This window comes from Anopheles merus, chromosome 2L, assembly GCF_017562075.2.
Source record: "Anopheles merus strain MAF chromosome 2L, AmerM5.1, whole genome shotgun sequence".
Lineage (NCBI taxonomy): Eukaryota > Metazoa > Arthropoda > Insecta > Diptera > Culicidae > Anopheles > Anopheles merus.
In genome coordinates this window covers 25,306,006-25,320,810 of record NC_054083.1, presented here as the reverse complement: position 1 = coordinate 25,320,810, position 14,805 = coordinate 25,306,006, and the positions used below count along the sequence as shown (strand labels likewise).

Below are 14,805 nucleotides of genomic sequence, written 5' to 3'. Positions count from 1 at the left end.
ATCGATTCCTATCCAAACATCATCATTTTTAAATATTTCCAAAATATTGCCCCAACTTTTACTCCCATTGTGAAGTATCGCCACACACAGAAGGGTTAATTTCTAGCATACTCGCACACCGTTTGTCCATCAATTACCTTCCAACTCGCCCAGTGTGCAGTGTGTGCAACACAAACAACACTACTGCTGCTCGTATAAAAAGCCACCTCTTTGTTGAAGACACACCGGCGACCCGATTCGTCTCTTTTTTTACCGGCATCGGCTTCGAAACCTTAAAACTCTCGACCGCGAGTAACCCGCACAATCATGAGCAACGGAAAGCATCTCGCAAAAGGTAAGCATTGTACCCCAAAAAAGGTTTCTTCAGGCTTCCGAGATCCGACCAAAGGAAGCCTCCAGTGCAGTTCCGAGTAGGCGGCGGTGAAATTTCCGGCATATTGGGGCTGGATATTTTTAACATCACCCTCACACGCACACACGCTGATGTCATCAATCGGTGGCGACATCATCGATGATGATGACGATGGCGGTGCTAGCGGGCTTATCTGACCGGTTCGTCATCAAACCACGAATCGGGATCGTGACCGAGTGTGATAAAAAGAAAAACGGAGTGATGTGTCTGTGAAGTAGGTAAATTGAGTGACTTTGGGAAAATTGAGGTCTTGTCGATCGATTGCAGGCCAGCATGTGTGGGATGGGGAACAGTTTATCGATCGTCATTAGGTGGAACCATTTCCGGGACGGGGCAAGGGGACTATCTTATAAATCGATAAGTGGACCTTCGGCCATATCTCTGTAATTTTTAATGAGTTGTAATTATAGATCTTGCCCATTGAGAGACGTCATCCCTGCTCGCTATTATGATGTCATTGAACAATGGAGCTGGAACTGACAACATTTCGAAAGATTATTCTAGACCTTGGCGATTAAACGCGCATGTATGTGTGTGTGTGTATTTCGTCTCTTTTTAGGTTCCAGCCCACCATCTCTCCCGGACGATGGTAAGCTGCGCCTGTACTCGATGCGCTTCTGCCCGTACGCCCAGCGCGTCCACCTGATGCTGGACGCGAAGAAGATCCCGTACCACGCGATCTACATCAACCTGTCCGAGAAGCCGGAATGGTACCTGGAGAAGAACCCGCTCGGCAAGGTGCCGGCACTGGAGATTCCCGGCAAGGAGGGCGCCACCCTGTACGAGTCGCTCGTCCTGTCCGACTACATCGAGGAAGCGTACTCGGCCCAGCAGCGCAAGCTGTACCCGGCCGACCCGTTCAGCAAGGCGCAGGACCGCATCCTGATCGAGCGGTTCGCCGGCTCGGTCATTGGGCCGTACTATCGCATCCTGTTCGCGGCCGACGGCATCCCGCCCGGTGCCATCACCGAGTTCGGCGCGGGGCTGGACATTTTCGAGAAGGAGCTGAAGGCGCGGGGCACCCCGTACTTCGGGGGCGATAAGCCGGGCATGATCGACTACATGATCTGGCCGTGGTGCGAGCGGGTCGATCTGCTCAAGTTTGCGCTCGGCGATAAGTACGAGCTGGACAAGGAGCGGTTCGGTAAACTGGTAAGGAGTTGCGGTATTGTTTTTATTGATTATTTACTGTACTAATAATGAAACCCCCTCTGTTCTTCTCGCACCGAACACAGCTGCAGTGGCGAGAGCTGATGGAAAAGGACGATGCCGTAAAGCAGTCGTTCATTTCGACGGAGGACCACACGAAGTTCCTGCAGAGCCGCAAGAACGGTGAAAACAACTACGATATCTTGGCGTAAGCAAACAATTTGAACTCGTTCATTCCGAAAGCAAACGGGCAGCAGCAGTACTCCTGAATGCTCTCGCTCTCTCTCTCTCTCTCCCTATTGTCCCATGCATTATAATAATACCATAATACCACGGCCATACGTACATAGTCCAAGACAAACCATTACACACATCACACCTCTACAGCACCCTTAAAAATCCGGTAACCAGTGTATTACTCTACTAACAGCGATTATGTTTAAGGCTGGCATTATAAATGCGAATGCCAATCAACAAAAAAAAAGATTCATGAAGATGCATTTTGTGTGTACATGTACGTGGCGTTACGCGAAAAAGTTAATGGAAAAATAAAATCAAACGCGAAAAACATTAAAATAATTACACAAGTATTTACATTTTGTCCGCGAGGCGATGGATTGTTGGTTTAGACTAATGTGTAAATAACAAATGTTAATTATGTTTCAATGTTTGCTAACCACAAGGCTTTTCCACATACGCTAACATCGTGTCGCGGGAATATGGTAATGTTCGTATCAAATGTCCAAGGTCACAGCATCCAACGGAGTACATTTTTGTAACATTTATTGCAATCTTTTTTGTTTTCCAGAAATGACGCCAAAAGGCCACGGTTGGAATAAGAAAAAAAGGATGTATCGTTTATCACAATTCTCTCTGCGACTGAAAATAACTATCAAGATAATTGTGTGATGGAATAAGCATTGTTAAACGCGTGAAAAAGCTATTCGTTTGCCGCAACTGCCCTTTGCCCATGCTGTGAGTTAATCGCGTTAACGGTTCGTTTGAAAAAGATAAACATTGCAACTGACAGCACCCGCAGATGACAGTAGCACAGCTGTGCCAGCAGCTTGCTGGCAGTTATTTTGAATGTGTATATGTGTGTGTGTGTTCAGCATTTTCTTTGTTTTGATACGTAACCGGTAAAATGATAAACAAAGGCCTTCGGATGGGTTTAGAAGAGAAAAAAAATCGAATCTCAACGATCCATGTAATGCACGTCATTTCGTAACTCGTCGAAATTAGAATATTATTACATTGCATTGTTTCTTTCTAAAAATAAAATATTTCAACCTTTTTTTTTGTTTCTCTTCAATATCGCAATGAAAAAAGGATTAAAAGAAAACTATATTTGGGGAATTTCTTTTTCCGTCAAGTTGTACAATAAATCTGTTACTTGCAATGCGTGTGAGTTTATGTGTATTTTGTGTCCGTTTTTTTTTCTAGGATTCTATCAGTTAAAGGGAGAGAGATCCGCGGTGTCGCCGACCTCTCACCCTCTCTTCCTCTCTTTCTCTCGCGTACGGAACATTATATCATATTATGAATTAATTGTAATTCCTAGCACTCATAGCTAATAGCTTCTGCTTTTTTTTCAACGTTCATGGGTACTAACTATACATGCGTTCCTTGTTTTTGATTAGACATTATTATAAAGAATACATCTATTGACAAGGGAAGTTACACCAGCGTACCAGCGCATTATCTCCTTATCTTAGCCCCGATTGTGTGTCTGGTTTCGTTCGTTTTTCTTTAGAAGGCTGACAAAAAAACGTCATCGACAAACACGATGCCTTGCCTTCCGCTTTTCTCTTACCCGTCCCGTGATAAGGACGTCAAATCAACATCAATCGCACGCGCAAGGACTTGACTTGCTCCTATGCGCACACACTGATAAAGTCACAGATAGCTCCAAGCTCCACAAAGTGGCGCTAAGACAGGCCCCAATTGTGGTAGTTGTTGAGCCCAAAAAAAAAAAAAAGATTGGTTTGGTCGAGAGCACGAGGGTGTAAAAATACTTCTTCCACACAACTTAAAAAAAACACTATGGCGATCAGGTCCTACAGAGCACGAGGGCTTACTATTCATGATCGTGATTATGCTTTGCCACGTGCGTTAGCCAGTCCTGGGCCGAGATGAAGTAGGACGAGCACATGTCGCACCGGAAATAGTCACTATCGTCATCGTTCTATAGCGAAAAGAGCGAGAGAAAACAATGAAGAAACGCATCAGCAGGCTGCACAAACATTCAGCAAACCAAACAACAGCAAACACTTACCGAAATTCGTCTCCGCTTCAGCAAACCCTGATCCACGATACAGTGGCAGGACACGTGGTTCACCCAGTCGGTCGGCGTGGTGAACGACATGTAGCAGAGCTGGCAGTTCAGCCGCGACGACACGTACTGGTCCGGCAGCGTGCCCTCCTGCTGGTCGAGGCCGTCGCTCTCGTCCAGCTCGGCCGTCTCCGGGTGCGGCACCAGCTCGTTCATCGAGCTGTTGGCGAAAATGGCCGGATGCTCGGCAAAGTTCTCCAGTATGAGCGCATCGATCTTGCCCTGCCCGTCCGGGCTGTGGGACCGCGTGCTAAAGTGGGACGTCTGCGATTCCGGCGACTTCGACACGAGCTCGATCATCGACTCGTCCGACGTCAGGTTGACCATGCTGTCGAGCGCGTCGATAATGTCGGGTGGCTTGGGCAGCGCCACCAAGCGCCTAATTGACGCCGGCTTGCGATGCTGCACCTTGAACTTGGTTGGCAGTGGGGGCGGTGAGCTGGACGAGCTGCCGGGCGATACCGGGGGCGCCGGTACCGACGGCGAGGGTTCGGGCGTTTCCACCATCGGTTGCGCACTCTTCATGTGCTCTTCGTACTCCTTGATAAAGTCCATCTTGCGCCGCTCCTGCGCCTCGTACAGCTTCAGATTGCGCTGGTCGGCAAACTCGAACAGGCTGTTGCGGCGCGGTTTGTCCAGAAACTCGACATCGCATTCGCTTCGCGTGAGCGACCGATCGTTCGGATCCTCCAGCGACCGGTCGTTCGGATCTTCGGGTTCGTTTTCCTGCACCGCTTTGTCTATCGCTGCCGCCACTTCGTCCTTGATGATGAGCACGGAATCGCTCAGCTGCGACGTGCCGGACGATGACGGTACGCTCTTCGATGTTTGAGCCGCCGGCACGGCTTTACCTTCTTTCGCGCCTTTCTCATCCGGCTGGCTTTGGGTTTTTGCTACTGGTACCGTTTCCGCTTGTGTCGGCTTTGCCATTAGCTTGTCCACCAGTATCTGCGCCTGGAAATGCTGCTTGGGGCGACGAAATTGTAGCAGCGGTTTCAGCTGATTAGATTGCCCTGCCGCTGCACGCTGTGGCTGCTGCTGCTGCGGTGTGGGTTTAGTTTTCGCCGGTGCCAACAGTTCCTGCGAGGCGAGCAGCTCCTGCGGTCTAACTAGCTCGTTCTGCAACTTTTGCTTTTGCAGCAGGCGCTGCTGTAACGTTGGCTGTGGTCGCAACGTTTCGTGCTGTTGGGCGGGCTGTTCCAGCTGGGGCGGCCGCTGCGGTGCTAGCAGCTCCTGCGACGGCAGCAGCTCCTGCAGTTTCATCAATTCGTCTTGTATTTTTGGCTGCTGGGACAAACATTGCTCCAGTAGTTGTTCCGGCTGCTGTCGCTGCTGTTGCTGCTGCTGCTGCTCCGGCTCCAGTATCTCTTCCTCTTCTAGCAACACTTCAGTCCCATCCATCAACTCTTCCGTTGCTACGTCCTCGTGCCGCTCCGAGGCCGGTTGCTGTGGCAGCAACACTTGCTCGGCAGCAACAACGGGCTGCGTTGGTTGCGCTACAGTTGGCTTCAGTATTGGCTGTGTTCTTACCAGCTGTAGCGTTGCTAACAGCTCTTCTGGCTGCTGAAAATCGTCTTGCACTGCATCTAGCGACTGCTGGCCGGTTGGCACCACTTGCGGCTGTTTCTGCTGTGCCGGAGGCTGTGGAGGTGCTGCTGGCTGCTGTGCCTGAGCCACCGGTGGACACTGCGGTTGTTGAGGAAGTGGCAGCTCCGGAGGCTCCAACGGCGTTTGCTGCTGTATCGGGACTGTCTGTTGTTGCTGAACTTCTTTCTGCTGTTGCTGTTGTTGCGTTTCTAGCTGCCGAGGCTGCTGTTGCACGCTCTGTTGCTCTGGCAGCGACTGAAGCGATTGCTGCTTCTGAATCGTTTGCTGCAGTGTCGGGGGTTGCCGGACCAATGGCGGCTGCAGATCCTGGCCCGGGTCCATCAGCTCATCCTGCAGCTGCTGTGCTTGCGCTTGCAGCTGCTGCCATTGGCGCTGTAGCTGCATCCGCATCATCTGCTGCTGCCGCTGGCTCTGCGCCGGCTGTGACGGAAGCAACATATCCTCCTGCCCCAGGTTCATATCGAGCGGCTGCAGCTGCTGCGGATGATAGCGCTGCTGCAACGGTTGCCTGAGCGGCATCATAAGTGGTTGCTGTTGGCGGAACGGCTGCTGGAACAGACCGTCCGACATTTCTTGCGGCTGATACTGTTGCAATTGTTGCTGCTGCTGCTGCTGCTGCTGCACGTACTGTGTCTGTCGCTGGGGGAGCATTTGTGAGCGATGGCTCATCAAAGCGGTCGGTTCTAACATATCCTCCTGATACATCGGTTGACGTAAACTCTGCTGCTGCTGCTGCATCGATTGCAGATCCTGCTTTGGTTGGTGCGCCAGCGTGTACCGGGGCTGCTGAAAAACCGCCGGCGGCGCCGGTTCGTAATGGCGGGCCATCTTCCTCGGCGGCGACGGTGAACCGTAGTACGCGCGCATCGTCATCGGTACCGGCGTCGGCGTGGACGCACGTGTCGTTGTATTCGCGGGCGCGGGCGTTGCTGGGCTGCCCCGTCTCGCGTCGCCCGCGTCCATGTTGATCGTTTTCGTTACCGTCACCAGCGGCACCGACACCAGCTCCTCCTGCTGGCCCTTCAGCATGCCGCTGCTCCGTTTGCCCGCAAAGCCGTTGATGCGCAGGAACTCGCCGCACATCATCACGTCGTCGAACGAGTCCGCGTGCACGATCGCCTCGCCGGTGTACATGTACTGCAGCAGGCACTGCAGGGCGGCCCGCGTTACCGTCGGGGGCAGCGCCACGTAAATCGTTGCCGACGACGGTACGAACGCAACCTTTTCGAACACGTTAGCGAAGTACTACAACGACACACAGCGCGAGAAAAAAAAGGCATAATTAAGTAGCGGAAAGAATTGTAAAATCTCCCATATGCAGGAAGCAAGGGATGGAAACAGTCAGAAGGAAGCGGAAAAAAATCATACCGGGCTAAACGTTCCCAACACGAGCCTGTGGGCCGGAATGGCAATGTTATCATCGTCATTGCAAACCAGCAACATCACGTCGGCATACCGATCGTTTCTGGGAAATAGTGAGAAAAATTGATTGTTGAAGGTTGATTGTTGTCGCGCCTATGCCAGCGTGTGGTTGATTGATGGGGTCGAATTTTGTCACAACGGGGAAAAGGGGGCAACGGTAGCGTCCCTCTTTTATGCCTTTCCCACACGTCTCATTGCCAAATGGTGAATCACTTGTTTGCACGCTTTCACGATTACTCACTTGCACAGATTCGTAAGAGAGTTGTTCAAGTTGGGCTGATACGCGCTCTGCTTCAGATGGAACTTGTCCGGGCGTTTCAAACGCACCGGGGGCGAAGTGTTCCTTCTTCCCCCGTTGTGCATCGCGTCGCCACCATTCTGCTGCTGCGATGACGATGCTGTGTGATGATTGTGCTGCTCGTACCCGTTGTGCTGCTGGCTGTGCACGCTGCTGCACACGCTGCTGCTGCCGCTAGCGCTGCGCCGTACCGACGCCTTGGAGGATTTCATCGGATAGGCTGACGGAACCACCACCTCCTGCTGCCCCCCGTTCTGGGACTGGCGGCGACGCTTGGTGCGGATCCGGGACCGGTCCGACCTCCTGTCCAGCTTGCGCTGCGCATCGGTAAACAGATCGTGCAGCGCCTCGTAATGGTCGCACAGCTCGTAGCGACTGTCCGGCTCGGACCGGTTCGCCTCGAAGTACTGCTTCCGCAGCTCGTTCATCTTCCTGCGTATCTGCTCCTCGGTGCGGAAGTAGCCCTTGCGCAGCAGATCATTCCGCACCACCGCGAACACATCCAGCGAGCGGCGCTTCTTGCCGTCCGATAGCGCCAGAAGCTCTCCTGCAGAATAGCAAAAAAATAGCAATAAAGAAAAAAATATATGGCCCACAATCAGAAACACGGCGAAAATAAGGCAGTATCACAACCACCAACACCACCACCACCCCCCACAGTGTTATCGAAGTGTGTTGTGTTACGTCGACAGCTTTCCGTACTGCCCATTTACGGCGTCATACGGCCTCCACTCACGCTCTTTCATGCTGGCAATCAGCTCCTCGACCTCGGTGTCCCTCCATTTTAGTTGCTGCTCGTGCGATTTGCTCATATTCGCGCTGACTCCCGCATCAAGCTGGCTGCTGACTACGCACGATTCGGTCGGGGAAAATCGCTCCTACTTTCACCCGAACGGGCACCCGCACACAAAGAGACGGAGCCCGTACACACTGCCAAACTACGCAGGAAAAACCACCACACCACACACTATCGCGCTGCTTCAAGGCGAAGCGGAAGGGCACCCCTAATGACAACACACACACTTTTCTTCTCTGCTGCGGATTCTCGTTCGCGTTGCTAAGGTTTCTGTCCGCACTGGAGCAGTGTCCGGATGCGCACAGCCAGGTAGGGGAAGGTGATGAAGTGAACTAGTCTTTCGCCCTTTCGAGGGACTTGGCTTGTTTTTCTTTTTTTGCTTCTGCTCTCGTCAACCCAAAACGTAGAACTTTCTACCCTTGCAGCTTTTGGTAAATAACGCGCCTTCAGATCAGGTAATCGTCAACCCATGGGCAAAAACAAGGTTACTAGAGAATGCCCAGGTTGGGTCGGGCTGTGATTGTGTTGACAGGGCCCGAAAGCGTGCCATTAAACGTCATGCGTGACAGTCGTAGTGTGGGGATATTTTGAAAGAGCCGTTAAAAGGATAACGTTGGGTATTTGTTTTGTTTTGAACAGTTTTTTCAGATAGAGAAACTCCTGTTTACAGTGAAATTGTTGCTCCACATTATTGAGTTCCGTAAAACAACTAAAGGGTTTTTTTGCAAGAAAATAGTACTAAGAAATCGTTTAAATTAAGTCAACTAGTTATCGGAGCAAACCGCAATTTGCTCCGATAACCGGAATGAGAATCAGTTCTTGAATTGAAATAAGAAGTTTCAGAAGCGAAATCAGTCCGGGAATCTCCCTGAGAATGGATCGTTTACAAGTAAATTTGGAGTGTTTGCGACTCTCAATACGTAGCATCATTGCCCCCAAACCTATTCTTATGGAGTTGCTGAAACCGACTTCGATCTCGACACCGATTTTGATTCCGGAGCCGATTCCAATTCCTATTCCGATTTCGGAAACTGATTCCGGAACTACTATCCGGAATCGATTCCAGAAAACTTTGAAGCAAGTCGGATTCAATTCCGACGAAAAGCATGAACTGGTCGTTCTATTGTGGACTGATTGCAGTATGTGTGTGCGCATTAGTGAACTTGGAATCCGACCTACCCGTTTCCGATTCCGTGTAAGGAATCAATTCCGGAGTCGATTCCGGACCTACTATCCGGAATCGATTCTGACGAAAACTTAATTTTCCCCATCACTACCCGTAAAACACAATTCTCAATAATGAAAAAAGTATTAATATTTTCCATAGTTGGAAGAATATTTGAAACAATACTCTTCCGATAGCGTTTGTTTAATGTTATTGCCATTAGTAAATTTTATAAATTATTAAAATCAATCGTTGTACACACTTGCTCCATACATACCGGCTATTCATTACTGAATACGTAAACCTACGCTTTTTAACGTCTAGTAATAATTTATGTATATATAAAAAAAGCAATCACTGTACAAACTGCCCGCCTACTACCATCCCGGTAAGGGACGGTCCGTCCCCTTCAGCCAAGCGGAGTGCTCATTCAGAGGTTTGACTGTCGTGGTCGGTGTGCGGTGAAGCGGGCTGATATCCTGGCTGGCTGTGCACGGATCGCATGTGTCGTATGAGGTTTGATTTTACTGTGAAGCCCTTATTACAAATGTCACAACAGTAAGGGCCTGTCGGGAAAATAAACAAACAAGCAATAAGTGATTGCTAATTTAAAGGAATGTCCTGTCAGCTGCTTTTGCACTCTCTTTTCTCCTACCTGTATGGGTCCGTCTGTGGATGACCATGCTGGCATAGGAAGGGAAGGATTTATTGCAGATATTGCACAGCTTCTCCACCGTCGCTGGGCCACCATCGCCGACGGCTGCCGGTGCTGCCGCCCCCGTCGGAGAATGCTGGGAGGTGGACGAAACTGCGCGCTTATGATTCGAGACACGTTTGTTGCAGGCGGCCAGTTCCGATTCGGTGTGCGCATTCTGCACATGCCGTACCCAGTCCGCAGGCGTGACGTAGAACGTGGCGCACAAGTCACACCGTAATGCGGCCGTTTCATCTGCGGTTTCAGACTAAAAAATGAGATGTGAAAATGCTGAAATTTACACACGAAGAGCACGAGCCGCACAACGGTGCTTACCTCTTCCGCTCGACGCCTTCGTTTCGGCAGCGTTTGAGAGGGGTCGCTGTGGCCCTCGATGTGGCGCACCCATTCGCCGGGAATGGTAAACGTTTCGCTGCACAGCTCGCACGTTAGCGGCGAGTACGTCGGCTGCTCGGTGGAGGAGCACGAAGAGCGCGAATTATCCGTCGCCGAGGACGCGTTACACTCCTCCGACTTGATCAGCTTGGGCGGGTTCGCTGGGTCGCTGGGACCGTCGTTCTTGCTTTGCGCCTGCTCACCATTCCCAGGCATCGCTAGCTCGCCCGCTCGCACATCACTCCACTCGACCGGTTCGGCTTTTACGCCCAGAAAGTTTAATACTTGCGGCATGCTGCCACGTTGCGCGGGTACGCTCGCCGCCGTACTGTTAGTGTCTCCATTGTTCGTACTCGAGGGTGCAGTTGCACAGTCGCCGGAAGCGCTCGACCCGATTTGCTGTTGCTTTTCCTGATGTTCACGCTCTTTTCTGTGGTTCTCGCTAAGCTCTTGAAAGGGAAGCGATGGTTGTGCTGTTTCGTTTGTTCGTTGGTGAACGATTTCTTGGCTTTTCGCCGCGTACAGTGAGCGCGTACGGGCACCATCGCCCGGACGCACTTCGCCCGGATCGATCGCCATGTCGCGCTTCACGTGTATTAGCGGTCCGGTGGCAGATGACAGTACGTGATGGGGCGCAAACGGGGCGGGCTGTGTGCCTGGCGGTACGGCAACGGTGACCGGGCTGACGAACCGACCGGAACCCAACCCATCTATCGACGGAATGTGCTGCGGCAGCTCTTTGCTATTGCTGCCACTGCTGGCGTCACCGGCAGCCGTTGCCGGTTTGGGGCAATCGTTGCGCCACAGACCGCGGATCTTCAGTATTTCGCCACCACGAAGCACTTCGTTTAGGACGTCGGTCGAAACGGTCGACTCGCCGGTGTACATGTACTGGATGAGAATCTGCATCGAGCGGTAGGTGAGATCGGGTGGAAGCACTATGTACGTGACCGCGTTCAGCGGTACGGGTGTTTTGTCGAAAATGTTGGCAAAGTACTGAAAAGGGAAAGGAAACACATCTTCAGCACGTCATGACCATACCATTAAGGAGGTGCTTATCGTCCTACCAAACTGGAAGTGCCGAGTATTAGCTTGTGGGCAGGTATCGTATAGCTGTCGTCTCCGTTGCAGGTTAGTAGCATGACATCCGCGTAACGGTCATTTCTGTACAAGATAAAAAAATAGCATCAAATATTCAAATAAAATTGCACTTTTAAACAGAATTATACTCACTTGTAAAGATTCGATAGCGACACATTCATGTTTTGATAGTGCGAATGCCATTTGAGCTGATATTTCTCCGCACCGGTTTGTAATGCCGTGTGTGACATTATGCTATCGCCGGCTGTGTCCTGCTGGCCGTTTTCTGGAAGGGAGTAAAGAAAAAGTGTAATAGCATCGCAGTACTCAAATGAACATGCAGTTGGGCGATTTTGGCCCCAAATTCTCCCCCCCACCCCGGTCCGAGACGTACTGTAAATTCGCGCTAAATCATCCACCTGCAACGACACACTTTTGCTGACACCAACGACACTTGCCGCAGCACCAACCGAAGAGCTATTGCTTGCCTGACTGTTTTCACCCGGCCCGCCCGGCTCGTTCGGTGGCGCATCATCCTCCTCCTCACAATCCACCACGATTGCCGCCGGCTCAAAGTGCACCACCGGGCCGCTACCGTCCTTGGCCGTTTCGCACAGATCCACCACGGGCGTTACACCCAAGGCAGCCTGCGAGAACGCAATGCTCGCGTTAAGCGCCTCCACGTTCGGCTTCACGTCGATCTCCTCGTCCAGCTCGGACGCGGACATGTTCAGAAAGTCCAGCTCCGGTATGCATTCGACGTCTTCCTCCCCGCTGCTGTCGCTCTGATCGCTAGCCGTTTCGATCCACAGTTTGAGCGTTTTGCTTTTCGCGTGGTGGGACGCGTTTTTCTCATGCTCCGCCCGGGCCGTCGCCAGCCGGGCAAAGTCGGTAAAGCCCCGCTTGCCCCACACATCGTACTCGGTGGTGTTGAACAGCAGGCAGGGCCAGCAGAACAGCTTCCGGTCCCGGTCGCAGCCCGTCATCCAGTCCGTCACGTGCAGGTTGAGCGAGTTCAGGCAGCGGGACGTTAGGTTGGGCATCTGCGTTACCGGTCGCCCCGTCCGCACGATCTTCTGCTGGCTTTCCTTGCTCAGCGACGCGAACGGGATTTTGGTGAGCGTGCAGACAATGCAGTGGTAGGCGGGCGTGGAGGCCATTGTCGCTGCGGAACGACCCCAAAAACTGACCTGAACAGAAACGAGCCAAAATGTTATCAGTGCCTTTGGGTTGCTTCTGGAGAGAAACGGAGAGCGGAGAGTGAGCCTCCAGTGTGTTGCATTCCATTCAATTGATTTGTTTGTTTTTTGTTCGAACAATACAAACCGTGAAATATTTATAGCAGCGGCAGGTTTATTTAAAATACGCTGCTCACGCTAAAACATTCCTTTAATGGTTGAATGGGGATGGGGGACACCACTCCGTTATGATGACCAAATATCGATTTTTCTTACTCCAATGGAACAAGCACTCCGTCCTCAGCAATGGTGCACTAGTGCTGATGCCGCCGCAAGCTTTCTCTGACTTCTTAAGGATAGGCGAATTCTACACTCGCTCAACTCTCTGTTAGCAAACGTCTGGTAACTTTCTTCTAGGCAGAGTAATTAATATTTCATGATGATCCCCTATTCTTTTTTCCTTTTGCTGAATAGCAGAACACCAAAACAAAACCTGACATTCGCCTCAGTGTTGTATTAACCTTGCTGCTCGACCGTTTTCGAGCAGTGTGCATTCGAACAACCAAGGTCGATACGGATTTTGAATTTACTTTTCTTTTGAATGTTTGCCGTTACGAAACAAAACAAAAAGCGAGCGAAACTGAATTGTCCAATAAAATTGGTAGTTTTCGAGCAGTTATTTCCTGTGCATCTTTTTTCCTTCTATTTTTTGTCCATGCATATTATTAACAGGATTAGTCTGTCTCCTTTATATTTAGCTTGCGAATGGGAGGACACGGTTAAGGATGCGATTTAACGGTTTTGCTACTGGCGTCTCTATTCATTAAACAAATACCAGTGTCTTCAAGCTACGGCCTACAGGCCACATGTGGCTCACGATGACTTTGTAAAGAGTAAAGGAAAGATTTTGTTATTTAGGCTATTTTGAACAATATTTTATTTTTTCCTTTTTAAGGCGAACTCATCAAGCTTCCATAATAGAAAACTGTTGAATTTTGATACTTTAAGTCAATTTTTTTTGTTAAAACGAGTTTGATACGATAAACCATTAGCTAAAGATAACCGTCAAAATGACCATGACCAACGATATTGGCACAGTAATGCGGCCCGCAAGATGAGAAGTTTGACTTTTGCATTAGACCATGGATAGCAGATGTGTACAACTGATCGGAACCGAGGGAAGCATTATGAATGAGCAACAAGATAATGTGAGAGAAGAAAGGAAGAGAACCATATTGTGTGCTCATAATTTCGGATGTTCGAACCCCAAACCAACCCAAAGCTAAACCGTGGCACAGAAACACTATGACAATATCGAGACTACCCGAACGACAACGTGATTTCGACTAGTGGTGGGACCTCGGAATCAGAACTACCCGATTCCGACTCCGTGTTCTGTATCTTTTCTGGAGTGGATTCCGATGCTGAAATCGATTACGATCCCAGAGTCGATTCCGGAGCCGATTCCAGAGCCGATTCCTGAGTCGGTATCGGCTCCGGAATCGGAACGGACCTTGGAATCGCAATTTGCTCCGGTGATTCCGTTTCCTTTGACTTCGACTCGGATTTCGAAGTCGTTTCTAATTTCCGAGCAATTCCGGAGCCGATTCCGGAACCGATTCCGGATCCGATTCAGATTCCCGAAACTGATTCCGAACCTACTATCCGGTATCAATTCCAGAAAACTTCAAAGCTAGCCGGAATTGATTCTGACGAAAACATCATTTTTCCCATCAATAATTCCGACCTGTCCGATTGTCTTGATCCATTGGTTAGTTCCATCCCAAGCGCCACAGATTAAGCTTAAACGACTGGAAAATTGAATATCCATAGGAAAAAAATGAAAGCTTCACAGCTTCATTGGTTTGATCAATAGATGGCGTATTACAACTCATCATTATATTGCTATCCTTTTCTTGCAATGTGTTTCGACAAGTTTCATCTTATAATGACCTATATAGCCTTCTAACTTTCCAAGCAAAAATCTATATGAATGGTCGTGTGGTCAGATACGTGGGTATCAACACCAACGACCATTACTCAAATCTCACTTGCTTCAGTACTGGTGGTTTCCGTTGGAGTTTAGTATTTCAACAATCGTATCGCCGTTCTAGTTCTAGCGATGCATAACTTCAATGCGAAACCATACAACAGTACAGAGGAAATGAGAAAGCTCTCCTCCAAGCGAGGAAGCTCCACGGTTGGGTATCCCACAAACAGATGGCGCCACCAGCTTTTTTGCTATTTTTAGAATGCATGAGTCGTTTGCCGTCTG

General features: G+C 50.2%; 3 protein-coding genes across 3 annotated transcripts; 1 reads left to right on the top strand and 2 right to left on the bottom strand.

Moving 5' to 3' along the window:
* The first annotated feature begins 149 nt into the window (after positions 1-149).
* LOC121591998 (pyrimidodiazepine synthase-like) lies at positions 150-2,929 on the top strand. Its single transcript, XM_041913147.1, has 4 exons — positions 150-334; positions 972-1,564; positions 1,648-1,769; positions 2,370-2,929. The coding sequence occupies exons 1-4, from the start codon at positions 307-309 to the stop codon at positions 2,398-2,400; spliced, it is 774 nt and encodes a 257-aa protein (XP_041769081.1). The 5' UTR covers positions 150-306; the 3' UTR covers positions 2,401-2,929.
* Positions 2,930-3,155: 226 nt separating this feature from the next.
* Positions 3,156-8,478, bottom strand: LOC121591997 (daxx-like protein). Its single transcript, XM_041913146.1, has 5 exons — positions 7,958-8,478; positions 7,165-7,768; positions 6,870-6,966; positions 3,837-6,746; positions 3,156-3,746 (listed from the first exon to the last, which is right to left on the bottom strand). Exons 1-5 carry the CDS (start codon positions 8,031-8,033, stop codon positions 3,639-3,641), a joined length of 3,795 nt encoding a protein of 1,264 aa, XP_041769080.1. The 5' UTR covers positions 8,034-8,478; the 3' UTR covers positions 3,156-3,638.
* An 875-nt stretch (positions 8,479-9,353) lies between these two features.
* Positions 9,354-13,285, bottom strand: LOC121593779 (telomere zinc finger-associated protein). The gene is made up of 7 exons (XM_041916446.1): positions 12,807-13,285; positions 11,747-12,542; positions 11,506-11,638; positions 11,340-11,436; positions 10,213-11,268; positions 9,838-10,144; positions 9,354-9,748 (listed from the first exon to the last, which is right to left on the bottom strand). Exons 2-7 carry the CDS (start codon positions 12,510-12,512, stop codon positions 9,609-9,611), a joined length of 2,499 nt encoding a protein of 832 aa, XP_041772380.1. The 5' UTR covers positions 12,513-12,542; positions 12,807-13,285; the 3' UTR covers positions 9,354-9,608.
* Positions 13,286-14,805: the final 1,520 nt, after the last annotated feature.

Bases quoted from the DNA above. Each gene is read 5' to 3' on its own strand.
- LOC121591998 (XM_041913147.1), top strand. From the start codon at position 307: ATGAGCAACGGAAAGCATCTCGCAAAAG. The intron at 335-971 runs GTAAGCATTGTA...GTCTCTTTTTAG, and splicing joins CGGAAAGCATCTCGCAAAAG to GTTCCAGCCCACCATCTCTC. The intron at 1,770-2,369 runs GTAAGCAAACAA...TTTGTTTTCCAG, and splicing joins AACAACTACGATATCTTGGC to AAATGACGCCAAAAGGCCAC.
- LOC121591997 (XM_041913146.1), bottom strand. From the start codon at position 8,033: ATGAGCAAATCGCACGAGCAGCAACTAAAATGGAGGGACACCGAGGTC. The intron at 6,967-7,164 runs GTGAGTAATCGT...ACTATTTCCCAG, and splicing joins TCTCTTACGAATCTGTGCAA to AAACGATCGGTATGCCGACG. The intron at 3,747-3,836 runs GTAAGTGTTTGC...TTTTCGCTATAG, and splicing joins TGAAGCGGAGACGAATTTCG to AACGATGACGATAGTGACTA.
- LOC121593779 (XM_041916446.1), bottom strand. From the start codon at position 12,512: ATGGCCTCCACGCCCGCCTACCACTGCATTGTCTGCACGCTCACCAAA. The intron at 11,269-11,339 runs GTAGGACGATAA...TTCCCTTTTCAG, and splicing joins TACTCGGCACTTCCAGTTTG to TACTTTGCCAACATTTTCGA. The intron at 10,145-10,212 runs GTAAGCACCGTT...CTCATTTTTTAG, and splicing joins GAAGGCGTCGAGCGGAAGAG to TCTGAAACCGCAGATGAAAC.